The sequence below is a fragment of the Phyllostomus discolor genome, chromosome 8 (assembly GCF_004126475.2).
Source record: "Phyllostomus discolor isolate MPI-MPIP mPhyDis1 chromosome 8, mPhyDis1.pri.v3, whole genome shotgun sequence".
NCBI lineage: Eukaryota > Metazoa > Chordata > Mammalia > Chiroptera > Phyllostomidae > Phyllostomus > Phyllostomus discolor.
The window spans coordinates 16,314,362-16,340,530 of NC_040910.2; the positions used below are offsets into that span (position 1 = coordinate 16,314,362).

The window sequence follows — 26,169 nt, forward strand, 5'->3', positions numbered from 1 at the left end:
CAGACACTCCTGTCCCTCAATGAATTATGGAGGTCTTGGTAGCTCGGTATCAGAATCTAGGGTCAAAGACTAAATATTAGAACAAAGATGATCTGAGCACACCCCTATTTACAAGGGTTTTGGGAGCTCTGAGTCAGGAACTGGAGGGCAGATATATGTATCACACACACATGTATATATATGTACATATACATATATGTATATATGCACACACACATTTATACATATACTTGTATATATCTATATTTCGTGAGAATATAAAAGTTTACTAGGCCTACACAGGAATGCAAAAGATCGTAGCCACCTGGGGAAAGCTGGAAAGCATCTGCCTGGGTGTGTAGATGGTGTTGATTACCTTTGAGAACGTTGTAGTCCGTGATCTGTGTCTTGGCCTCGCAGGCTCAGATTTCTTGATATATCATATTGGTAAGAAGTGGACCCATGTTTCTGGATTGGACTCATGTTAAACTCAGTGTGAGAATGACAGCCAAAGCCCGGACACCTACTCTGTCATCACACGGGAAAGTTCAGCCCCCTAGACCAGAACACTTGTGTCGGTATGCTCAAGAGTCAAGGTACATGGGAAGCAAAATCATATTCACAAAGGCCTTTAGTCATTTATGATGAAAACTAGTAACTATTATAGGATGCAGGGCACTGGTCTTTGCCTACCCAGAATGTTCTGTTCTCGTTGGTAAATGTGCATGGGAAGCAAGACAAAATTATAGGGTCTTGGTGGGGGAGAACTTGGAAAACTGGAAACTAAAAGAATTGAATGCTTAATGGCATCAAACTATCTTAGTCCGATGCACTCATTTCTGAGGAGATAGGATCTTCCACCGAAGAACTGGAAAACTTGATGTCTGTGGACTGAAGAAGCCCCTTGTCCCCTGGGAACTGAGTGCTGTTGACATATAGCATTTGAATGTTGAGATAATTTAACATTTACCTGCCCATGTATCTTGGATAAGCTCCAGTAAGCTACGAGCATATCTTGCTCAGTCTCCGTTAGTGGGCACAGTGTCATAAACGGAGAGACATTAAGTGGTGGGGATGCCGATGTCTAAGTTACATAGCTAAAAATGCATTTGCTCTTACACCAAACTCCCAGTTCCTTGGCATGTGCTAGGGATTTGATGCTATGGTTAATTCAGTGTCCTAGATTTTAAAAAAGTTATGCCTTTCATTTTTTTTTGTCAGTAATATAGATTAAAACTGAAGAGAATTAATTTATGTTAGAAAACTTTTTTTGAGTACCTTAAAGTTATTACTATGTTGTAGCCACATGGAAATGTCCATGAATAGAAAGGTCTGATCAATGTAAAAATAAAAAGAAATGGAGAAGAAAGTAGTTTTTCTTTAAGAGCCTTATTCCAAAAGTCCTTCTATTTGGAAGAAGGAGGAGAAAGCAGACTTGGAGAAAAAAACGTGTGTGTGATTCCAGTGAGATGGGATTGGAGAGGGAGAGAAACTCAAACAGACAATGCGAGGTTTGGACTCTCTTTTTTAAAACCAATTCTGTTTCTAGAAATGAAGACCCTTACCTTTAGAGGAAGGACAACAATTTCTCAATCTTGTGTTTCTGAATAAGTAATAAATCCAAAAATATTAAATTAGGTTTTCACTGGGGAAAGGTGATTATTACTGACAAGATAGACACAGGAGTTAGAAGGAGCTGTTTAGTGCAGAGTTTTCAGTACTGTTTAATTTTGAATGCACAAAATTCTTATCGTAAGCAGTTATCCTTTTATTCCCTTGGAACTTAAGACTTCTCTGGAGTCCTTGCTTTGATTTTAAAATGAAAGCTGCGAGTGGAAGAGGTATGGGGGGCACAGATGGTGATGGAAGGAGACGTGACTTGGGGTGGTGGACACATAGTACAGTGTACAGATGTATTATAGAACTGTACACCTGAAGCCCATATGCTTTCACCAGTGTAATCACAGTAAACTCAGTAAGAAGTAAAAAGAAATTAACAGTTGTGAATTAAAAATACTAATATAGTTTTATTGCTTTTATTTTTCTCCGGCTTTGATTTAGTAAGATCTTGGTTTCAACCCCAGATTAAAAACTTGATGATGATTTACTACCCGACTCTTCAGATAGTTGTACTGACATGTTCAGTGTCCCATGTAGTCTGTATCTATACGAGTCTTTCATTATGTGGTATGGTTTGGTTGTCTGTGTTCTGCTTTATCACATCCCTTTTCATTTCTTAGCCTTTTTGCTTTTTTTCCTCTGTAGCCACAACTGTGTCCTATGTTGTAAAATCCCATTCCCCACTCTTAAAACACTACTATGGAAGAAGGGTAAGCTGGAGCAAACTTAATCTTATAGACACTGAAAGCAACCTAACTCATCATGAAACTGATGATGTGGAGCTCCATTTAATGACATGGAGGAACGCCCATGATAAATGAAATGGGCTGTTCAAATATCTCATCACAAAAAAAGGAAAACTCAAAGGATTAAACTAGAATTTACTGGCTTACCTTAGGGTGAGATTGGTTTGGGGCAATTTTAATTTCAGTGAACTTTTTGTTGACACATAACAGAAATGTGCATAGATAATAAGTGTACAGCCTAACGGACTTTTGCAAAGTGAAGATAGCCATGTGGTCAGCGCCCGGATCAAGAACTGCTACGTTATCTGAGCCCCGGGACCTCTGTCTCATACCCACTTGTCCACTGTCCACCCCGCCTCACATGCGCACTTGCCCGACTTCTGACCTCGTAGGCAGGGCCACCGCATTTGAACTTTGCATAAATGGAATTAACAGAATATAATCTTTTGCATCTGGCTTCCTTTGCTTATCTTGTGAGATCCACCTGTGTGGAGTGGCTCAGTAGTTCCTTCATCCTGGTTGCACAGTATGCCATTGTATGAATATACCACCATCTGTTCACCTGTTTCATTGTTGATGGATACTTGGGTGGGGTTTCAGCTTTGGACTCTTGTCAAGAGTGCCACTTCCGTGAACATTCAGTGTCTCCAGTATGATCTCATCTTAGCTGATGACATCTCTGCAAGGACCGTATTCCCAAGTGAAATCACTCTGTTAAGCATGTCTTTTTATTTGATGTTTTAACATCTGGGGCTTTACTGATCCTGAGAGACTAACCTCCCGGGACTTACCTGTTCCTGGAGAGAGTAAACCTGAGCGTGCTTTCCATGTGCCATCCAACCAGTCCAGAGACCACCCCGCCCACCTCTTTTGGGCTCGTATATGTTCTGCCTTAATCACCTAGGGCCAGGTACCAGATAGCCGAGAACAGCCCCTATGCCCCAGAGTCCCCCGAATGAATTCAGACCGGTCCTGAGCCTGCTTGCTTTGCCTCTCCTGTTCCTGCACATAGAAACCACAATAAAGCTTCTTGTCTGCACCTCCCCGTGTTCCCTCTGCCTCTGGACTGGCCCAGCGTGGCACGACATGCCTCCTTTTCCTCGGAATCTGTGCGGATAAACTTCTTCCTTTGTGGTAGTCATTTTCATGCCTGCACGTCTCACCGTAATACCCGATTAGCACAAATCCCAGGTGTGTTTTAAAACAGTCACACTCCGAGATACTGGGAACTAGGACGTCAGCATCTCTTTTGGGGGGAAGAATTTATTTGCTGATAATTGTATTTTCCTTCCTCTGTGGGGCAGTGATGCAGTGACAAGCCCCATGCCAGTGCGTGGTGAGCACAGTGGAAGTGCAGTGTGCCGGAGGAGAGGCGGTTCGCCCTTGTGTAGTATCGGTGGTGAGGGAAAGGCGTGAACCCCAGCCCCATGGACACCCCTCGTGGGGGGCGCGCAGAGATTAAGAATAGGGAGAGGGATGGATTTTCTCTTCCTTTGAAAGGTGGCAAACCATATTTAAATGACCTGGAGACATTGAACAGAGGAGGTACTGTATTTGGTAATTTTTAGGAATATGTTTGATTCTGAATACTAACTGTTGTTCTTCTCTTTTAAAGAAAGTGGGAGCCCAGAGTCTCGTGTGAATGCTATCCATTTCTTGGTGCACAAGCTGCCAGAAAAAAATAAAGAAATGTTGGATATTTTGGTGAAACACTTAACAAAGTAAGCCCCTCTCCCTGCCTGCCTGCCTTCGTGTTGCTGTGGGTGTTGCGTGGCATTCTTGGATTTGTAGCGGTTGAAATTTGGACTGTAAGCACCATACCGGGGACCACACCTGGAAGGGCAACCTGGACATCTGACTCACTGTGTGTGTTTTGGACGAGACTGTTGAAATACGATGCTTTCATGAAGCTGTGCAATTATTTGCTTAACATCACTGCCAGCAACTTGGGGTTTGATGTGAAGTAAGAGAAGAGTATTATACACTTCCCTGTACACAGGTTCTGGAAATGTGATTATTAAGTCTGTTAGCAAATTTAGCTTGGTTTCACACCTACCTAACTCTGAGTTTGAAAATGTCCTTTAAATTTGTTTAATCAGTAATAGGTAGTTATTTCATAAGATCCGTTCTATTCTTTTTATTTTCTCTTTAAAAAAGGAAGTGAAATCTAATAATCCAGTAGAGAAATTAGCCCTTTCTTCAAATATATGACTCCTCGATTACAGTAATTACAGAGTTTTTGAGGCTAGAGGAAGCGGAGGAACACTGTGTTTTCGAGCCTTTATTTTACATGAAAAGCAACGGAAAGGCCAGAAGATATTATGACCTGGCGAGAGTCCTAGTGCTGGTGTCGCCATTCGTTCCTTTGGTCAACAAATAGCTATCGAATGCCTTTTTTACATGCTAGTAGATACAGAATTGAATAAGATACTTTTCAGGAAGTCCCGTCTTTCCAAGGGGAAAAGATAATAAATGGAAAACAGACAAGAATGTAAAATACTTGCAGGTGAGACGTGGTCAAGAGGCACAGTAGGGTGTGGAGACAGAGCGTACATGCTGGGTGTGGGGCTGCAGAGAGGGTTGCTATGGAAAGTCTGTTTGCGGATGAGACCTTTGAGTTGCTGAGAACAGTTGTCCAGGTTGTTCACCAGGCCCAAGGGGTGAACGTGGGTGTCCTGACCAAGGTCTCCGTGCTTGTGAAGGTAATTCTTCTAAGTCTCGTAGTCCTTGGAAGCAAGGGTGCAATGATCTGGGGAAGGAGGGGATGTAGTAAGCAGAGGGCAGTAGTAAATGAAGGCCTTGGAGGGACACAAGCTCAGTGTGTATGTGGAATTGTGAAGACAGCCACTGTGGCTGGGGCAGAGAGCATCCGCGAGAGAAGCAGAACGTCAGGCAGGGGCCTCATCATGTACTGTCTTGTGGGATCCAGTCATTTGCAGACAGGGAGGGTGACTGAGTCCTGGTTTTTAGGGAGATGTAGGGTTGCAGAATCCTCTACATTCCACAGTTTTTGCTCATCTTTTAACCAGAGACCTTTCTTCCCCCCCCACCCCGCACATCAACATTAGCGTGTCAGACCACTCCAAGCAGAACCTGATGACTGTGGCAAATCTGGGAGTGGTGTTTGGACCAACTCTGATGAGGCCACAGGAGGAAACCGTCGCTGCCATCATGGATCTGAAGTTTCAGAACATCGTTGTGGAAATCTTAATTGAAAATCACGAAAAGGTAAAGCTGTGTCTTACTTTCTCCTGAAAGGAGTTGCTGTATTTGGCTTGTCACCTTGTGATGTAAAATTATTTCCTTCTCTCTCTCTTTGAAATTACTTTATCGTGGTGATGAGGTTGCTTTTGAGAGATTCGCCTCGAGCTTCTCTCTTCTGATGGAGCTTCACAACGGAAGCCCACCTGGCCTTCTGCTACTTCACTGGGACGAGGAGGAAACATTTAATCCAGATGCAAAGGCGTATTGACTATGCAATTGTGAACTGTTTTTTTTTTCTTTTCCCTCTGCCTTCATTTCTATCCTTGGATTTCTCACTCAGATTCTATTTCTGTGACACAGGGAAAATATTTTTCTCAATCTGTGTCACATTCTCCCCAGAAAACTTCACATCATTTCCCATCTACCCCCAGGAATCTGGAGACCCCAGGTTAAGGATCTCTGATTTGAAAGGAATAATCTCTTAGGTGACACATCTCGTGACTTGTTTCTCTAATCAAGGGGTATACATGATTTTTCAAAATACAGTAGATTTCTTTCAAGGACTTTCAGACTTCTTTTTCTCATTCTGCCAGTTACAGGTCAGGACCTTGCGAATCATTTTTCCTCTGAGAGAGGGAATTTGAAAGCTGTTCAAACTCTTGGTTACTTATTTGTTGATGAAAAGCTTTTTTAAAAAGTAAGATTGCATTATATGCCAAGTGTGTACTAAGGTGCTGGGATGTGAAGGTGAACACTACAGCGCTTGATAGAAAGCAGGTCACAGCCTGGGAGCTGGAAGTTTATTTGGGGGCTTGTATCCTCTAGCATTACCACTGTCTAACATACTGCATAATTTACTTACTCATTTCCTCAGTTGTTAGCTGTTTCTCCCTGCTGGATCCCTGAGGGCAGAGATCTTTTCTGTATATTTAGAGTAAAACCTGGTACATATCTGGTGCTCAGTGAGTATTTGTTGGATGCACTAATGAACTCACTACCTTTGGAGGGGGTCAAAGGAGTGGGAGAGATGGTCACACAGAGGGACAGTCCCTTGGAGCAAAGCCCTGCAAGAGCATTTCTTGGGTCCTGGCTGCGTTTGCCGTTTGCTAGGACAGTTCTAGCTTGTTGGAGTGTTCGTTCTCATTGAAAAAACGTGACCCTGGTCAGAGATGTTCTTTCCCAGCCTAGTGAAAGCAACTTGTTTACGGGTATGAGAAGTTTGTGGGGCATTTTCTGTTTCTTGGTTTTCAGGAGGTGATGGTGCGTCTGTGCCTTTTACGGTCCCGTCAGGTTGTCCTTAAACTTCATTAGTGTGCACGAAGCTGTCCAGAGAGCTTGGTGGCTGCTACTCATTTTTTAAAAAATAAATGTTAGACTACAATGTTTAGTAAATGCAGCTACCATTAGATTAACTCCCGATTAGGACACTTTTATCCAATTCATTTGTGAGAACACTGGCTCTGGGTCTCGCTCTCACGTGAAAGGATCTCCATTGAGTGCCGTGGCTTCCTGCTTTCCTATTTGAAGCTGGGAAGATAAGTGCATGATTTTTCTGCTGGGAAGTAGGTAGGGCAGCTTCCACCCTATTAACAAATTAGAGGAATTTCCAAGTGGCATTGCTGAACCAACTGTAATGGTTGGCAGCAGATGGAACTGGACCCCTTCTCAGAGATCAAGCTTTTATGGAGCAACGTCGAGAGAGGGCTTTCCGTTTCCCCCGCTCCCTTTCTGTGGCCAGGCTAGATAATGCTAAGGAAGCACAACCGATGTTAATTGAAGCTCTGAAGTTTTCTACCAAGAAGGGGGATGGGCCAGTGCTGAGTTTCAGATTCTTCTCCTAGTGCCTGGGTTTAGTGTGGAAACACAGGGTTGCTTGGCGGGGCGAGGGAGCAGTTAGCTGGGATTAGTTACCATTTCTGAGAGTGTATTTCCCCGTAGCATCTTCTTTCTTCTCTAGTTTCATCCTTGTCTGCTGTCGGTCTCACTCCCCAGTTCTTTGTCCAGGATCTGCGATGAGGAATAATACTTATGCTGACAAGTGTGGTTTTGCAGGAAAACTTTATCTAGACGTCTGTACCCACATGAGCCACAGGCTTGCTTGACAGCAAATGCACAGACGCCACCCAAAGACTTGACCATGGTGCGGGAGGGATAGAGATCCTTTAGTTATGGTTGAGAATGAAAAGAAAGAGAGAAAGGAGGTAAGGAGAGGGGAGGTTAAAGACAGTGATCTTGTGAGGAGGGAAAATATTCTAACTTGGAAAGGAGGGGAAACTAGAAAGGGAATGAAGAAACCCAGGCAGTGTCTGTGGAGGAAAGATAGCCATAGAAGAAAGAAAAGATGTGTTCTTTTCCTCTGTTGCTTATATTTCTGCCCTAGGAATGTGAAAAATGTTGACTAACTAGGACAGTCCCTAAAGCAGAAGAAGAAACTTGCAATGTATAATTAAAGCAAGAAAACCTTGGCTTCATTGTGGAGTTAGAACAAGACCCCTAGTGAATCTGCTTTGGAGATCACATTTTATCCTCGCCTCTCTGCCGCTTTCATAAAATCCATGTGTACTTTGTAGGAAATGTAATCCATATGTTTTGGCTTCATCCCCAACGAGATGCTGTTTTAAAAGAAGTGTTCATGGGCCAAAAATATTATCAAGGCCTTTCTTCGTCTGCAAACCAGAAAATTGTGTATTTCCCAGGTGGGAAAGGGCGCTGTGAAATTCCCAAGGATTTTCAGGTTGGGGTTGTGCCTTGGAATTTGTGAGTTTTGCATACGTTTTGGTCTCAAAGTATATAGGTCATGTGTTCGCTCAGTACAGTGCCTGCTTTGAGTCAGGCGTGGCGTGAGAGTTGGGGGACGGGAGACTGCGGGGCCAGTAGGGGAAAGAAGAAATGTCCAGCAGCAACTTCCGGAGATGGGAGAGAATAAGGGCCGTTAGGGAAAAAGCGGATGCGACTTTAGACTCAGGAGTCCCCAGCCTCCGAGCCACACGGTTCGTGGCCCGCCAGGAACCAGGCCGCACAGCAGGAGGTGGGCATGAATGTAGTGCACTCGAATCATCCTGAAACCAGCCTCTCCTCCCTGGTCTGTCAAAAAATTGTCTTCCACGAAACCAGTCCCTAGTGCCAGAAAGGTTGGGGACTGCTGCTTTAGAGGTAGTGCGTCCTGCTGTCGGGCCCTGGGAACGTATCCTGAATGGTGGTTTGCATCGGTTTCAGGATGGCATCCGAGCAGGCGGGGAAGTTTTACGAGGACATTTCAGGTATGGGGGATGATGTCATCAGACAAACACAGAGGGGCTGTCTATACTGCGAGTGCCGCTCCTGCTGCAACCCGAGGGAGTGAGCTGGGATGAGGCTGGGGGTTCGGGCCAGGCGTAGGGAGGTTGGGAATGCCACCGAAGGCCTTTTGGGTTTAATTTTACAGGTAGCAGGGCCTGCCGTGGTTTTCGAGTAAGCTGTTTCAGGAAGTTTAATTTGGCAGGAAGGTTTGCAGTCGAAAGTAGAGGAATAAAAGACCAGGAGAACGGGGAGTTCACAGGCTGGAGAGCTTCATTTTGTGGGGTGGACTTGTGGGGCATGTCACAGGGCGGTGTCACAAATGACGCTGAGGACTCCATCCTGGGGCAGCGTTGGTGCCGTTAACGATGGGAAAGAACACAACGGCCAGGAGCGAGATGAGCTCCCTTTCTAGGAAGCCAGATGGTTGTTGGAGTCCGATGTCTGGCAGGCAGTCGGAGGCGTGGGCCCAGCCTTGTGAGAGAGTTCCGTGGGCGAGAGTGTAATGTAAATAGGCATGAGGTTGACACGTGAGGGTATCGATTGGGTGCTCATGGTATCCAGTGCTTTTGATTTAGTATATTGGGTGTTCATCTTAAATACCCCTAGTGTTTAATGTGTGTGCATGTATGTGTATGTCTACCCACACACTTAAAACATATTAAATACATGCAATTTCCATCGCATATATGTGTGATAGTATTTCTGTGCATGTACACAATTCTTGTGACATATGTTATCCCTTTATTATACATACGAGACAGCCAGAGGGGGAGAGACTAATGTGGTCATGGCCCATAGCTCGTAAGTGGCGATGCCTGGGTTTAAACTAAGGATTGTCCCGCCTCAAAGGTTTTGCTTCCGCCGCTAGGAGAAGGTAAGAACGATATACTTGAGAAATGCCGGGATTTTACTATTCGGCATGAAAATGGAGCCAGAAGAATTGCGGCCATGTTCAGCGTCAGGGCTGTGGAGGGACGTTGTTGGTGATGTCAGGTTCTGTCGCGGGGTGGGAGGCTTTGGGGACCAGCAGGTGGCACATGTTCTCTCCAGGAGTTAAGTGTCTGCTGAGAGCAAGGGCTGAAACCCACTTGTTTGTCAGGGTTTGCATGGGTGTTCAGCAGGGGCCATAGTGCGTCTAGACGCATTTTGTATGTTTCCCGTATGACAGAAGCATGCCCAGGAAGAACAGTCAGAACAGACGTGATGGGGAAGGGCCAACAGAGCAGGACCTGGGCTGCACGAAGCCTGGTAATCACTGTCATACTCTAGTGACCTCCTCTCCGAGTGTCTTCCCCAGTCCCTGGGAGCTCCTGAGGTTCTGAAGAACATTGGAGAATCATCAAGGAAACCTTTAATATCAGGGTCAGTTTCTTTTAATAGCCACCTTATTTTATGTTAATATTTACATTGGCAATTTATACAAAGTAAGGTATATAATGTCATTCTCAACCAAACTGATTTACATAATATATAGAACATAGTTATAATCCAGCTGATACTTGTCTCATTAAGGTTTTTTGTTGGATTTTCAGTGGGAAATGCTGGCTGCAGGCTGGTCTTGGCTCCGCGTGGGTGGCAGTGTGCGCTGATGTTCACTGACAGTCTGACGGTCATGGAGTGTCTTCCCACCTTTGTGACAGTTTCTGTGGGCCGCCAGGTGTGGAGGGACAGTCAGGTTTTGTGTACATAAAACTGTTCCCCGATGAGAATTCTAGCAAGTTGGACAAAATAAGCATCTTAGCCCCTGAAGTGGGCTCCCCGGCAGGCAGCCTGTCTCGAGTTTCCTGATGTGACCGTGCAGGCCGTGCATGACGGTCGTGCTGTGTGGGAAAGGCTCATGTTGTCTGCCTGCTCCTTGGCCTCTTCAGGACACTTCGGTTTTTCTCTCGCGTGTTGCCAAGTCCTCGTCCTTGAATAGCCAGTGTCCCCCGGTCATGGAAGTACCTAGAAAGAGTGAAGGTGAGAAGGGCAGGCATGTTTCCCAATAGGTGTCCAGTGTGATCACCAGAATATGAAATTACAGGCGTGTGTAGAAGAGTGTCAGTGGTGCGTGGTGTTGCTCTTGTTAACTCGGGACCTGATGTGCATCCACCTGTCTTTGCTGAAAGCGAGAGGATGCTTCCCCGTCACGGTTTCAGTGGTGGGCTGGTTGAAGGAATTCCTTGCTCAGTCCCCGTTTGCAGCCCAGCAGTGGCCACAGGCGGACTGTTTTGGACACGGGGCAGCCCACTCTCCATTCCCGTTGCTGCAAAAACAACATGCATCCTCACCCTCTTCTGTGGGTTGGTTCTGTCCTCCCTTAATGTAACGAGACCCTGGTGAGTAGTATGCAAAACTTTCCTTCTTCCAGTACAAGGAACCTCCCAGCCTTAGAACCTGCTTGACATTTAATGGGAAAAAGAAATCTCTTTTAAAAAAAAACATTTCCTGATTTAGCTTTGCTGGCCCCGGGTTGCTAGGCAGCACCAGTATTCACCGGAGAGAAAAATAAATGTCTTAAACAACAGCCAAACAATAAAACTCCCAAGTTTCTCAAAGCTTTGTGTTTGGCCGAGTAGCCACTGTTCAGCGTAAAAGTCAAGACGAGGATATTTGACAAGTTTTCAGGGGGTGTTTTCCTTTCTTCTTCCAGTTCTCACGAATGTTGGCCTCTTTGGCATAGCCGCGGGATCTGACTGTTAGATATTTTTTCAACAGGGTGTTGTATTTTCTAGTGTTTAAAAAGTAGCTTTGAAAGCACAGAAAAGTTTCTGTCATCCTTTCTGTGTCTTTTAAGTAGAGTCAGAAAAGAATGATGGCATGGTCTCCCCAGTTCAGCTCTTTTCATGAGCGGCAACACAGGAAGTCTCTGCTCTGTGCCGTTAGGTGACTCTGCAGAGGGTGGGTCATCGTATCTTCCCCTGGGGTGAGAGTGGGTGATAAGAGGAAATTTTGGAGACGAGGGTCTTTCGTTCTGTGGTACTTTTGGGTCCAGTATGGAGAAAGCACCGAGAACGACTCAAGAAAATAGAGGAGCTGCAGTCTGGAAGGGGAGTAGATTTGTTCTTTGTTGTCTAAGGAAGCATGCTGAGTACAAGTTGGCAGAACTTGCTGGAGGGTGTGTTTTGATTCAGCAGAAGGAAGGACTTCATCGTATTCTGAAATAATGAGAACGTGTTCATGCTGGAGTTGGGACTGAGGAGCCTGAGGAAAGCTAGCAGACCTCGGAGGTCAGATCCATGCTGAAATTCTCTGCCAAAGGCTCTGGGAACGCAAATCAGCAAAGACAGAGTGACGCTCAGTGCTTGGAACTTGGCACTCAATCAGTGTTCGTAGAATTAAAAATGAGGAGGAGTATGACCCTTTGGTTCATACACCTCACTCCTGAGATGCATCTGTTCTGGAGTTACACGGCTGCTGAATGGCAGTGCTGGGATTCAAACCCGGGACTCTGGCTCCGGAGGCGGAGCTGGCAAGTCCTAGAGTGTACGCTGTTGCTCTTTCCATTCTAAATGGCTTAAATGGAAGTCTTTTGTCTTCATGGTCACCATCTAATAGCCTGGATGGCTATATTTTTATCTTTGGAAACAGCAGATTTGGGATAAATATGTAGATTGAACTAAATCACCCAAAACAAAATATTCTGATATTCAAATATATTTTCAGAAATCTGAAGTTACACCAAATACTATAAGTGGGAGAAGAGAAACATGAAGTATCATCACTTCAATATTACGTAAAATGATCTTTATTAACGGTAAGCCAGAGTAGTGAAAATCAGCTGCATGCTTTGGACAAAAACTTTGGAATAAAAAATGATGAAAGCTTACATTAATATAAATGTATACTGTTGAAGCCTGTCCAATGCTAGTTTGCATCAGATTGGGATACTTACAGAGAAAAGTTTTTTCTTTTTTTCCTGGAAAGATACCCTGCTGCTTTGCAAACAGCCAGGGCTGGGCGAAGAGTACTTTTCTAGACTCGGAACTCACAGCCTGTTCCCTTTACACCCTCTCATTCCCCTGTCCCATCTGTAGTGCCCCGTGTCACTTAGCACGAACATATCCTAGCGGACAACCCTGCCCCTCTGAGAACTGCTGCCTCGGGAGATGGACTCTCCAGCATGTCCGTGGGACTGGGAGTCACTGTCCCTGCAACTGCTGACCAGAGGCAGCTGAACAATGAGAACAGGCACCCAGGAATGTGGGCCCAGTCAGAGTCTCCTCGAGATTTGGAGTGGGGATGTGGGGAGGCCCAGCCAGTTACAGTGAGAGGTTTCCTGGGGCCTGGGGCTGAACAAACAAACCCCTGTATTGCGTCAGGTGCAGAGGGGCAGAGGGTCAGTGAGCAGGGGAGGATTTGAAGATGAAGAGGCAAGGAATGGAGAGTTGCTAGGTGATCATTGATGGCCTTGACTTACTCATTTGGAGCAGTCTTGAGTTCTAGCTCTTTCCACTTCCCGCTGATTGCTTTTCATAAATCCATTTTTACTTATGTCAACTTGGCACTGTTTTGGTTGCAACCAAATTGTTTTTTGGACAGTGCGAAAAAATACAGTGCAAGGTACCAGCGTTTTGGTAAATTTATGGATACACAGCTTCTGCACTGGCTTTGTCCTGACTCAGTTTAGTTTGCATTTCAGTGTCTCCTGCGTGTCTGGCTACGTCCTGGGCCTGGTCCTCAGGCAGACAGACCCCAGATGTCTGAGCAACATCATTGTCGCTTGAACTGGGCTATCGAAGCTCCCCAAACCAGAACCTGCGACAGCATTTCCATGGTTTTACAACTAGAATTTCTTTGAACTTTCTTTTTCCACTTTCTCTTGACAAGCCAGAAATGACTTTTCTCTCAACTCTTACATAATTTTTTTTTCTAGGTAATTGTTTTCTGTCTGTAATCCATTCTATCTGCCACTGCATTCTCCCACACCTCCTGGATACGTGGCCCTTGGGCCTGCCATTCGGTTAGCCAGCCCGAGTTTTAAAGTCCACGCCTGCATCTGACATCCTTTTCCTGTCTAGAGCCATAATTTTGAAGCTTTATTTCATTAGGAGCCACTTTGAAAATTTAATGGGAGCTTTGAGTTCTGTTCCCAGAAAACAGTGTACTATATACAGTAAGTCCTTTCATCAGCAGGTTCTGTGACATGAGGCAAAAAGACATGTAATGACACTGATTTGCCATAGGCTAATGGATATAAACAAGAGTTAAGTTCCTACTGCGTCTCATCAACATGATGACAGAATAACGTGGAGTGGAATGATGTTATTCGAGGGCCCGATGTATACCCCAAAGATGCGTATATGCAGTGTTAGGAATTTCTGGGACTCCCAGGTCAGGAACCTATAACCAAGGGAAGAAACCAAGAGCTGCCGTGTAATCTGTGAGAAGTTAGGGTCTGGAACATTCCTTTAGGCTCAGCCTTTCTTGTCTTTGGCTGTTCACTTATTTTCCATATGTCTGCACAGCAGCTTGGAGGGAAGCAGGTAAGGATGTCATTCGTTTTAGATTCACGATTTATGCCACCGGTGACACATGGCTGTTCCTGGTCCCCACCTGGGGCCAGCCACCAAAGAGACCTTTTATTGAAATATTTACTCGTCAGTTTGGCTGAGTATGAGCTCACAGTGAAAGACATTCTGCCTAAGGAAGGAGACACGGCCACTTCCCACCACTTTGATATCTGTGCACGTGGAGGAGGGGGAGGGCATCAGCCTGGGGCAGTTTGAAAGAGGCACCTCTGTTCGGGTCAGGCCTTCATCATGCAGCCTTGTCTTCTCGTTTGAATTCTTCCGAGTTTCCCTAGAATTGAAACGATCCTGAAGCACCGCTGCTGGATTTAGTGGTAGCTGACTGCCAACCGTATGCTCTTATCTCAGTTCCTACATCTTCAGAATGGCAGCCAGTGATATCCAACCTGCCAAATGTTTTGACTTCTGCGTGTTAGCCAGAAAGTGGCTATATGAAGGGTTGGCAGTGTTTGTTCATGCGCAGTGGGACATAGTGGTTCCAGGCCTGCTGGATTCCTGTTCACCCTCTGGTTTCCCTATAGCCAAAGGTCAGGGCCAGGTGGCTGCGTGGTGAAGCAGCGTCTTCCTGGTGAGTGTGGTGGCTGCGTTTCTGGGTGTGCCAGGGGCCTCCGGACTGCGGCCACGTTTCAGGGTTTGCTGGCAGACTCACAGGACTCAGAGTCTGGTTGGACTGACACCTAGATTTGTCACAGAGGTGTAGTGAGGACACAGTAAGGACAGCACAGGGTTGCCTGGAGGGGTCATACATCATCTTCCTTAAGGTGTCTCCTTCCAGGAGGGCACATTCAGAGCAAGCTCTCCGGGGAAGCCCGTTAGAGTCTGAGTGCTTGTTGGAGACAGTCACGTGGGCTGGTACTTTGCGTACTAGCGTGTGCCCAAGTGCCAGGCTGCAGACAGAAAGCAGGTAGCACCTGTACATGCACATTTTTGTACCGTTTAGGCACAGCCAAGCATCCTTACCATTGACGGAGTGTTTTACGTAAGTTTAGAGAACTGTTTGCCAAACACGTTCCCAGATGCTAGCCAAGGGTCAACTCTGCAAGCAGCCTTTCCAAGCGAGGCCCCTAGGCCTGCTGTGTTTATTCTTCCGAGCATGGTGGGCGTCTTTTCACTGCCTCGCTGAGGAGTGTGGGGGCCAGGCGTGAGGGCACCGTTCCCCATCCCTGGGATTCATTCTCTTTGGCTTGGGAAGTGTCTGCCCCCTTCTGCCCCTGAAATGCGTGTCTTCAGCCTTATTACAAAGGGCAGGATCGACTCTACTGAGGCAGGCGCACGGGGACGGAGAAGGATGCGATCAGAGCAGGTTGAGTAAATTACAAGCCACGCAGTCTTAGACTGGACTAATTTGGCATCGGGTGCAAGTCCCTCACACGCCCCCCTTGTTTTAACTTTCCAGTTTGTGCATTTCTCCGGAGAGTGACCTCTGAGGCCAGAGTCAGTTTCATGGGCTCTGCTTCTGTCACTGCCCTTAAGTTCTGTAGAGTGCTGCCGCGCCTGCCCCGCCCTCTCTGCTCCGTGTGCGCTCAAATCTCCCCTCCGTCCCTCCCCGGGGCTGCCCGGCACCTGGGCACACCGACCCTCCTCAGATCTTCCGCTCCCTCCATTGAGCTTCTGGATTTTTCTCTAAAAAGCCTTTTTATAAAAAGTTTTAAAACCATCTATAGCCCTCTGTGAGTATGTTTTAGGTGAGCTTGCCATCCAGTATTAACACTTTTCTTTTAAAAAAAAATGTTTATTTTTAGAGAGAGGGAAAGGGAGGGAGAAAGAGAGGGAGAGAAACATCAATTGGTTGCCTCTCACACACACCCCAACTGGGGACTGAACCCACACCTGGGCGTGTACCTTGACCAGGAATTGAATTGGCGACCTTTCACTTTGAGGGATGATGCCCAACCCACGGAGCCAGACCAGTCAGGGCTTAACATGGTGTTCTTCTTTTCTATCTCAAGGTCATTATTTCTGCTCATGTAGCTATTTATAAAATTATGGTTTCTCTTTTGTTTTAATAACTTAGGAGGTCATACTAAAAGTATCCCTTAATACATAACGATTCAGGTAAAGTGTGTGGTTTTACTTTTGTCTGTGTCACAGGTCTGCTGTGATCAGGTGGCCATGACTTCTGTCTTCGTGCAGTGTTGTGTGTTCTGGTTACCATAGAGATGCTGTAGGTACTGGCTTAGTGTGGTCAGTGGGGTCTGTGACTAGGAGCAGGAGGACTTGGAACGAAACCATTTTTACCCCAGGCTAATTGCTATAAACAAGAGTTAAGTCCCTACAACATCTTATCAATGTTATAATGAGATGATGTTGAATGAAATGTTCAAAGACCTGCTGTGTATCTAGAATTTTAGGGCCGAGTAAGACCTAACCACCTAAAGCTTCCTTAAGTGCTGCACTTTGTCTGGAAATCTGCTTCAGTGAAGTCTGGGAATATAGATAAACTCAGATGGGTCATGGGCTGGTGTTGACGTAGGTACGCAGTGTTCATTGTATTATTTTTACTTGTGTGTATGTGTGTGTGTGTGTGTGTGTGTGTATGTATGTGTATATATCTGAAGTTGTTCCTGGTAAAATTTAAGAGATCTAGTATTTGGTGTTGGCACCCTTTTTTAAAATGCAATTGTTAATTCAGTCAACAAACGTTTATTAAGCTGTTCTTCCATGCCTTGTATGTTATGGACAAGCAGAAAAGGTTAAGAAAAACAAAAACCAGACCTTGCTTTTGAGCAGTTCCATGTTCAGTGAGACAGGCAGCCGTGCAGCTAACTGACACAGGTGGAACCTCGTAACAGGGTCTGAAGATTGGCAATGAGGAGTTTTGACCTATGAGAAGCCTCAGCTCTCTCTGTCCACAGCCAGGTTAAGACCAGTTCTGCACTTGGAGGACTTAAATGAACTTAGCTGTTTCTTCAGAAGATACTTAACCTGTTCCATTCACAGCCGTGAGCTAGGCCTGCGGGCGATAGAATGGGTATAATTAATTATAAAAGGGAAGAGGATTCCCATTCCTGAGCATTCCATTCTGCTTAGGAGGGAGGCTAGGCACTAGGGCTTCCGAGCGCCTGGTCTTCCAGACACTGGCCAGCTGTGGTCGCAGGAGCCGTGAGCCAGGCAGCCAGCTCGGAGAGGGTGGGTGGTATGGGTGCGCCTGCAGTGTATAGATGACTGGCAGAGCCTGCATCTCGAGGGATGGGGGGGGCTTAAATGAACTTACCCAAGGTCGGCCAGCATGCTTTACTCATTCGCAGCCTGACTTGTTCCAGAAAGGATTCCAGGCAGTTAAGCCACACAGTTAGAAAGTTTCTTGTGGTCTTTCTACTTTCCCAAAAAAAATAAGACCGTATTTTTTTTAAGCTTCAATGATCCATAGCATTTCAGTCACTATTGCTACACAAACAGTTCCAAGTTTAAATTGCACGAAAGTGCGTATGTCTGTGTCTGTTGGAATATGTGAGAGTAAGAAAGGAAATCTCTGTATTTGATAAAGTCTGGAGCCTGATATAGTCCACGGAGCCCCACATGCCAGGGCCTGGTGGTGTGCACGAGAAAGTTCTTAGGAATCATCGCACAGCTGGTGTGCTGTTTGTCATCATTATTACTTACTCGTAATTACCAGAAGTGTACACGGGCTACACACTGTAGATTGTGCCAAACCAATTCTCTAATGTGGCTGGACTATTAGATTATGAAGAGGATTTATCCTTGGTAAATGCCAGCGATTCTGGCTGTGTTCATATAAAGAAACTGCGCATCAGAAACCCATACACAGTCTGGATCATAATCCTAGTGCATTATTCTTAGTATCTACTCAGTATCTTTAATTTGTTGCTGAATCAACTTTTTTTGAATATTGAAAACAGAATTTGTAGGCTCTGCCTTTTTTTTTTTTTTTTTTGTAATTCTTCACCCCCCCCACCTCGTCAGTAATAAAAGTAGAGACATTCTTTCTCCAGGGAGGGCTTCCAATACGTGATTTCTCTGGAATGTCATTTCTGTTTAGACACAAAGGAGGAAGGGGCCACTAAGAGGACTTTCAGATTCATGTAGCTACATGATGTATACAGGGGAGTTTGTTCCATTATGTCAGAATTAAGTGAAGGAATTAGGTCATTTGTGCTTAATGTGCTGCTAAGCTCAGAGGAAGCTGTGCTCACTGATGGACTGAAGCGGAAAGGCCCTCGGAGTGATAATTGTTTCTCGTGTTTGATCGTTTCCTTCCCGGGACCCTGCAGGACTGCGTGTCCTGCGGTGCCCAGGGCCCCGCACACGCACAGGGGAACTTTCCTGGACGTCTGCCGTGGCTTTATCCAAATTCCATGGCACTAAAACTTTTTTCCTTGACTTTATTATTCAGGTGAATCCAAACTGTTGTAAATTGTTTCTGATGCTTCCTTGTTTCCCATACTTGGCAGCTTCTCTGTTAATTACTCTAGATCCGTGATTCATAACAAGTTTTTATGTTTCATACCCCCTTGAGAATGTGAAAGATAACAGTTTCACTTTCTGAAAAAACACAAATGCATCTACACCATTTATAGATGATTTTAGGGCAATGCTAATACTGAAGTCTGAAAAGAGAGCTAGCTCAACTAGGAACCTCTGCTTTGGTGAAATAAACTTAGGTGATATTGAATAATGTAATAAAAATATGTGACCCATTTACACATGGGGAGAGCAAGGGAGGGAGTGAAGGTTAAAGTTACAGGTTTCTACATGTGATAGTGTCTTACTTCTTACCTGTAGTACATTATTCTCAGTATCCACCTCCTATTCTCTTTAATTTGTCACTGAATACAAATTATTTATTGTTCATTTATTACCTAAAAGAGGTATCTCAAACACATGCTTTAAGATGGCAAAGATAGGTCTCAAAAACCTTACAGTATAAGCCCAAACTAAGTTAAAAGAGAAAAAACAAAACAAACCCAAAGAAAAGCTTGGTATCAGTCCATGGAGGAGAAGGCTAGAGATTAGCCAATGAGATTTCTACAAATTGGTATAGGCCAGCTCTGGTTTGCTCCTGACAGGACCTTCCACAGATTTGACATGAAACAGGTGCATGTGAAGTCTTCAAAAATCCGCCCCCTATGGAGGGAGGTGGAGGGGATGGTTTCGGCAGCCTTGGGTAAAGACCAGAAACTTCCATGAAGGTAGGTGCTCCTCCTGACCACCCTGCTGTGCAGTGGAGAAGGGAGAAGAGTGGGAGTGTGATCCCCCTCCTGTCGACACCCCGGGGGCCATGATCTCCAGCAAGAAAAGTGTCAAAAAAAAACAAAGCAAAACACAAAACACATGAGAACCAAAAGTATGTTTAAAAACAAGAGCTTCTGTAGGAGAGGAAGGTGAGAACAAATGAGCCCTTCAAGCGGGGGGGTGGGGGGTGGTGTCATTTCCTACCTTGCTAACTTCTAACTTGAGCTTCCATAAGTCATGTGCTTTTTCCTGGTCTGTCTTCTGCCTGGAAAATGATACGAAGTGGTTGATAAATTGACTACCTCGGGCGGAGACTCCTGGCAGGGGGATGAAGGGCCCGGGCCGCTGCTAACATGGTGATAGCCCAGGCAGGGGACATGGACAGAGGTATGACATTCTGGCAAAAGCACAGAGAGGGGGTAGAGACCAGGCTGTAGAGAGCCCTGGCTACGTCTTTGGACTCCCCAGGTCCTTTGGTTGTGGATTGAATTGTGTTCCCTCAAAATGCCTATGTTAAAGCCCCAGTGTGATTCTCTTTGGAGATGGGGTCTTTGAGAGGGTAGTTTTTTTTTTTCTTTTAAAGATTTTATTTATTTATTTTTAGAGAGGGAAGGGAGGGAGGGAGAGAGAGAGAGAAACTTCAGTGTGCGGTTGCTGGGGGTCATGGCCTGCAACCCAGGCATGTACCCTGACTGGGAATTGAACCTGTGACACTTTGATTCACAGCCCGAGCTCAATCCACTGAGCTACACCAGCCAGGGCTGAGAGAGTAGTTTTAAAGTTACACGAAGCCATGAGCATGGGGCCCTAATCCAACAAGACCGCTGTCCTTACGAGGAAAGAAAACACGACATCAGCGGTATATATGCATGGAGGAGAGGCCATGTGAGGACACGCGAGAAGGGTGCCGTCTGCAGGCCATGGAGAGAGGCCGCGGAAGAAACCAGCCGTGGCAGCACCTTGATGCCAGATTCCCAGCCGCCAGAACTGTGAGCAGATAAGTATCTGTTGTTGAAGCCACCGAGTCTGGTGTTCTGCTGGGGCAGCCCTAGCAGACGAGTGCCCCGTTTTCTCAGGCTGCGGAGCACTCGAGCACAGAAGAAAACAGACATCGGAAACATAGGAGGAGGGTCAAGATGTCACCCGTAATGTGGAGGTGCAAAGAGAAAGCATTGACGGAGCCGCCTGTCTCAGATACTAGTGTAATGAAATCAGCCAACCCGGAATACCCAGCGTGTGGTCCACGTGACTGTATCCCCGCAGGAAGGAAACATGTAAACTGTGGGTGAAGAATCTGTTTTGGAAGAAAAACTGATCTAAGGAAGAGAATAGATGGATGAGCTTATTGACGTTTACTCTATAGAAGAACTGTTTAGTCGGTAAAATGGGAATTCAAAATAAAGTGATTACAGAGTGTTTTTTAAAGGTGCTTACTGAGCTAAGAAAACAGACTAACACCTAAAACAACATTTCCAAACAAATGAACACATTAAAAATGGAAATGAACAGAATTGAAAATTGAAAAACAAGGCGCCATTATTGATGAAACAGGCACATTCCACGAATGAAAGAGACAGAAGAAGTCAGAGAAGACGGTAGGTGTGTGGGGCACAGGTAACCCGCCGCGGGACGGTTCGTTGTCACGGGAACACCAAACCGAGTTCACAGAACAAATCATTTTAACGATAAGACAGAAAGACCTTAATCCAATCAGAGTGGTCGCTGAATTTTAGGAACTGAATTTTAAGCCCTTCAGAATTGTTCAGGTGGAGGCGCACTGGGGCTCAGTTACTGGGTTTTTGAGGAAAAATATTCTCTGCGGTGGGACCCAGCTGGTTGCCTTGTGTGTGCTTACAGCGACTCGGAAGACAAGTGTTGTTTATACATCTTGCGTATCTATTTTTGGGTACAAAGAAAAACTCCAAATTTCAAACTGCAGAAATAGTGCAGACCACTCTTTCTGATCCATAATACTGTACTCTAGCTCTAGAAGTTAATGACAGTAACAATAGAAGCCAAATAAAAGTCCGTGGTTATCTGGACATTTTAAAGCTTTCCTGATTCATGGATCAAAATAGAAATACCAAAATTGCAGGCTTCCTATAAAAGATTATGAAAACGTATCAAAACTGAAAGGGTAGAGTTAAAATTATATTCTCTGGGGAATTTACAACCTTAACTGATTAACTAAGCCAAAAAGAATGAAGTAAGTTAAGCTTTGCCCATTTACTCCCCCCAAACTAGAAAAAACTAAAAATAAAAAGGTGAAATTAATTAGAAGAGAGAAAAAAAGTTTTTTTTTTTTAAAAATTGGTAAATAACTTTTACGTTTTTGATGGACTGGGGAGCATAAAATAAAACAGACTTCTTTGGCTAGGCCAGGCAAGGGCAAAAGGGGTGGGCGAGGAGGCTCACGTAGGTAAATAGAAACAAACGTGGAAATAATCCACAGATAATGCAGTGAACAGAATTTTGAAAATCTGAAATTAGTGACTAACAATAATGAAAGAAATGGAGAAGATTTAAAAAGAGCCACCACTTATTTCCCAAAAAAGTACCAGGCTCAGATATTTTCAGAGGTGAATTCTTTCAAACTTGGAAGAAGCAGTTACATCTGTTAGTATTTAAACTAGTCCATAGCAGAGAACAGAAAAACTTCACGTTCCTTTTATGACTCCAGTTGGGTGCTAAGGCCAGAGCCTGTCAGGGACAAATTTACCCATCAATTTTACTTAAGAATTTTATGCAGATATCTTAAATGATACACTAGCAAACAACAGCAGTACTTTGCCAGCATAATATTTCAATCTAAGTTGAGTTCATCCCTGAAATATAAGGGTGACTCAGTATTAGGGTATACATTAATATAATGTATCATGTTATTAAGTCAAAGGAGAAAATTTTTCAGGAGATGCCTAAAAGCACTTGGCAAAATTTATGTAATTCCTAATCCAATACTTTAGTAAAGTAGAAATTGTGGCTACTTCCTTACAGTGATTTAAAAAGTATTTTAACCCATATTTCCTTCACCAAATTAGGAAAGTTTTCTTTGATTATTTTTTCAAATAAGTTTCAATTTTTTGCTCTTTCTCTTTTCTTTCTGGCACCCCTATGTTTTGAATGATGGTACATTTCAAGTTGCCTCAGAGGCTGCTTACCCAGCAAAACTATCATTGAGAATTGAAAGGCAGGTAATGTGCTTTCCAGACAAAGTAAAGCTAAAGGAGTTCATCATCACAAACCATTATCACATGAAATGTTAAAGGGACTTATGTAAGAAAAAGTTCAAAACTATGAATATTAGAATGGAAATAAATTCACAACTTTCAGCATCTGAGTGTAAAAAACTAAGCAAACAAGCAGAATAGAAACAGAATCATAGATATGGAGGTCATTTGGAGGGTTATCAGTTGGGAAGGAGAAGAAAGAGATTGGGGGAAAAGGTGCAAGAATTAAGAAGTACAAATTGGTAGGTACAGAGTAGACAGGGATGTTCAGAACAGTATAGGAAACGGAGAAGCCAAAGAACTTCTGTGCATGACCTGTGGTCAGGAACTACAAGGGGGGGGGGGGTATTGTCAGAGTGAAAAGGGGAAAATTGGGACAACTCTAATAGCATAGTCAATAAAATATATTCTAAAATATTTTAGAATATTTGTTATTCTAAAATATTTTATTCTAAAATGTTTATTAAATATTCTAATCTAAATATTAAATATTCTAAATATTCTAAAATATATTCTAAAACATTTTATTGACTATGCAAGGGAAAACTGAAAAATATCTTAACTCTCCAGTTAGCATCCTGTTTAATTGTTAAAATGCTTAAAATGCTGAAGCTATGACTCAGCTCACTATTACTAATTATTGACCTAGAATTACGAGTCTAGAAAGGGAAAAAAAATGATATGAAAACTGAAAGGGGAAAATTGTGCCCTGTTTAGAGATAAGATTGTGTACATTGATAACCCAGAAGAACAGAGAACAGAACCAGTGAACACATTAAAAGGATTCATTTGGATGAAGGATTAACAGTACTTACCAGAATCGATGGCTTGCTCATGTACAGCCAGCACCTGACCATACAGTGGGAGCGTAGACCCTGTTACCAATGTCATTTGAAAGGTAAATGACCTGAGTATGAGCCTAAGCCGCCCGGCTGCGAGCCTCCACGAAGAGGTGAAGAACACCCATTTCGAGAATACCTTAACGTCCCACTGATGTGAGGGAAGTCACTTTGAGGGGAGGAAATAAGTGGTCCCATGTACCACGGGCGGGGGGGTGGGTGTCGGAGCAGCCTTTCTGAGACAGTTTGGCAGTGTCAGCGAAGCGTCAAGTGCACTGCTGCTTTGAAGGCAGTCTCTCTGCTACACAGTACTGTGCAGATAACGCTCTCAAAAGTTTGCAAAAACGGAGGGCACACTGACTGCCTCTTGGAGCTCTCAGTGTGGAAACTGGAGACAGCCTTTGGTGGTGGGGAAGAGGGTTTACTGACTGATGTGGTGGCCATGAGAAGACACATTTGGTAGCTTGCTGAAAAAAAGGAGGTGGAAGGAGAAATACTGACTCTGGGGGACATGCCCTGTGGTGACCCAGAGATCCAGGCCCGGGGGGTACCGGTAGGACCTGTGGCTCGGTTATAACTGGTGTCATCAAAGGTGGTGGGACGCCGTTCATGATTGTCCTATCAGACTCCGTTGCAGCAGGGTGGGGGGAGGGGACTGGGCAGAGCAGCCAGTGCAGGCTGCCTGGACGCCTGACCCAGGGAGGCTCTGAGAGACGTGAGAGCTTCCCTACACACCACGCGAATCGGGAAACACAGCATAGTAAATGCATTGTTTTCAGCCTCTGAGTTGGTGGTAGTGTGTTGCACAGGAATACTTTGTACTTTTTACTTCTCATGTCCATAACGTTGCATGTCTCATAGTAGGCATTCAGTCAGTGTGCGAACGGATAATTAAAAATTGAGGTATGGAACTATATTGTGATCCTTTGTGTGTTCAAATGTATACGTGGAACTACACACATGTGCAGGCAAGTGCATAGGCAACTTTTAGAGTTTTCTTAGAAGGAATCAGAGAAGCTGTTGGCAGTGACCACCTTGCTGGGGCCGGGACTCAGTGGTTTTCCAACATTTCATTTGTCAGTGTGATCATCAGCACTGTTTTCAGGATGAGGAGATTATGGCTCATGTGTAGTTTCTTCTTTGACTTTATAAAAATTAACCAACTACCACATACTTAATTTTGCATGACAGAAGGAACAAATACTCTAGTTCCATATCTCAGAGCATAAAAGTATCTGTAAACCTGACTAATCTATTGGAAAAAAAAACCCTGGAAATTGCTGGGGAGTTCAGTTAATAGTTGCAGTTTGAAGAAACTTTTAACAGTGAATCTGAGTCTTCCTGACCGTGAACTTCTTACTTACCTTCTTCCGTGTCCTCCCTTTCTGATGCACAAGCCCGTGTGTGGCCATCTGGTCCCTAGGTGACAAAAACTTGAACCTGTGGAGAGGGAAGTGTGTGTGATCTGTTTAGCTCGTTACTGCAATGAAGTGCTTATATCTTCAAGTGACTTTGGGAATGCTGGTTTTGCTCATATCTAAAGTACCCTCATCCGGTAATACACATGATATCAGATGAAGAAATGAAATAAATGTCTTTATGTGGCAGGTTAGCGATGGCTACGGATTCTTGCACATTCCTTGCAGAGAGAGATGAGACTGTCTCCTTTCTTTAAGTCTTGGTGGACCCTGAGATTGCTTTGATCGTTAGACTGTGGCAGAGATGGCTCTTAACTGTGGCTTGAAGAGACCGAGACGTTTTGCTTCCTTTCTCTTGTAACACTCCTTCTAGGAGACACCAGCGGCCTTAGAAGAAGCCCACCTCGCCTCTCCCCCTAGAGTGAGGAAGCCCACACTCACCGTGCAGAGGCTGTGTAGGGGAGAGGAGGAGCTGAGCCCCGCCGGTCCTGGCTGTCCCAGCCTTCCCATCCTAGGCATCAGGCGTGCGGACAACCAGCTCAGCCCTCCCAGATTCCAGCCCGCAAACTGAGGGACCCAACTGACATCTAAAACTGAGCTCCAACCTGCAGCTCCAGTCCCGGCCACCTCCAGCCATGTGACAGCCCCAGCTGAGGCCACATATCCCTGGTGTGTCATGCCCCAATTCCTGAGCCAGAAAATCAAGGACATAATAAAAGGGTGGCAGTTTGATGCCACCGAGCTTTGGAGAGGCCCATTATGCAGCAGTGAAGAGAAGGAATGTTCCACTAATTCACTGAAAATGAATTTTGGTTTAGTGAATTCTCTTTCCCCATTGACTCCCAGAGGAGTGTTCTTTTAGGTAGAAAAGGGAATGTTTTTAAGAGTTATGTATTTAAAGAACAACAACAGGTTATCTGCATTTTTGCATATGATACAAAGTCTAAAAATGAAAATGCAGTGTGGGGTATGCAGGTGATTAACTTCTCTCATTATTCTCCCCACGCTGACAGTGAATTTAGAGCTCCACCCGCCTGGCTCGGGTGTCCCCCTCCCTGTCCTCCTCTCTCTGGTTCCCCCGAACACAGAGGCTTCACTGGTCAGTGGGACTCCACGGCCTTTTCTGGGGTGGACTCACTACTACCATAGTCTCT

General features: G+C 44.8%; 1 protein-coding gene across 2 annotated transcripts in view; it reads left to right on the plus strand.

Moving 5' to 3' along the window:
- The window catches only part of ARHGAP10 (Rho GTPase activating protein 10), a 234,932-nt gene that overhangs the window by 158,373 nt on the left and 50,390 nt on the right, over positions 1-26,169 (plus strand). For both annotated transcript variants that reach the window (XM_036031869.1, XM_036031868.1), the window contains 2 exons: positions 3,961-4,066; positions 5,414-5,573. In XM_036031869.1, coding sequence (XP_035887762.1) covers positions 3,961-4,066; positions 5,414-5,573 — 266 coding nt within the window. The remainder of the gene's footprint in view (positions 1-3,960; positions 4,067-5,413; positions 5,574-26,169) is intronic.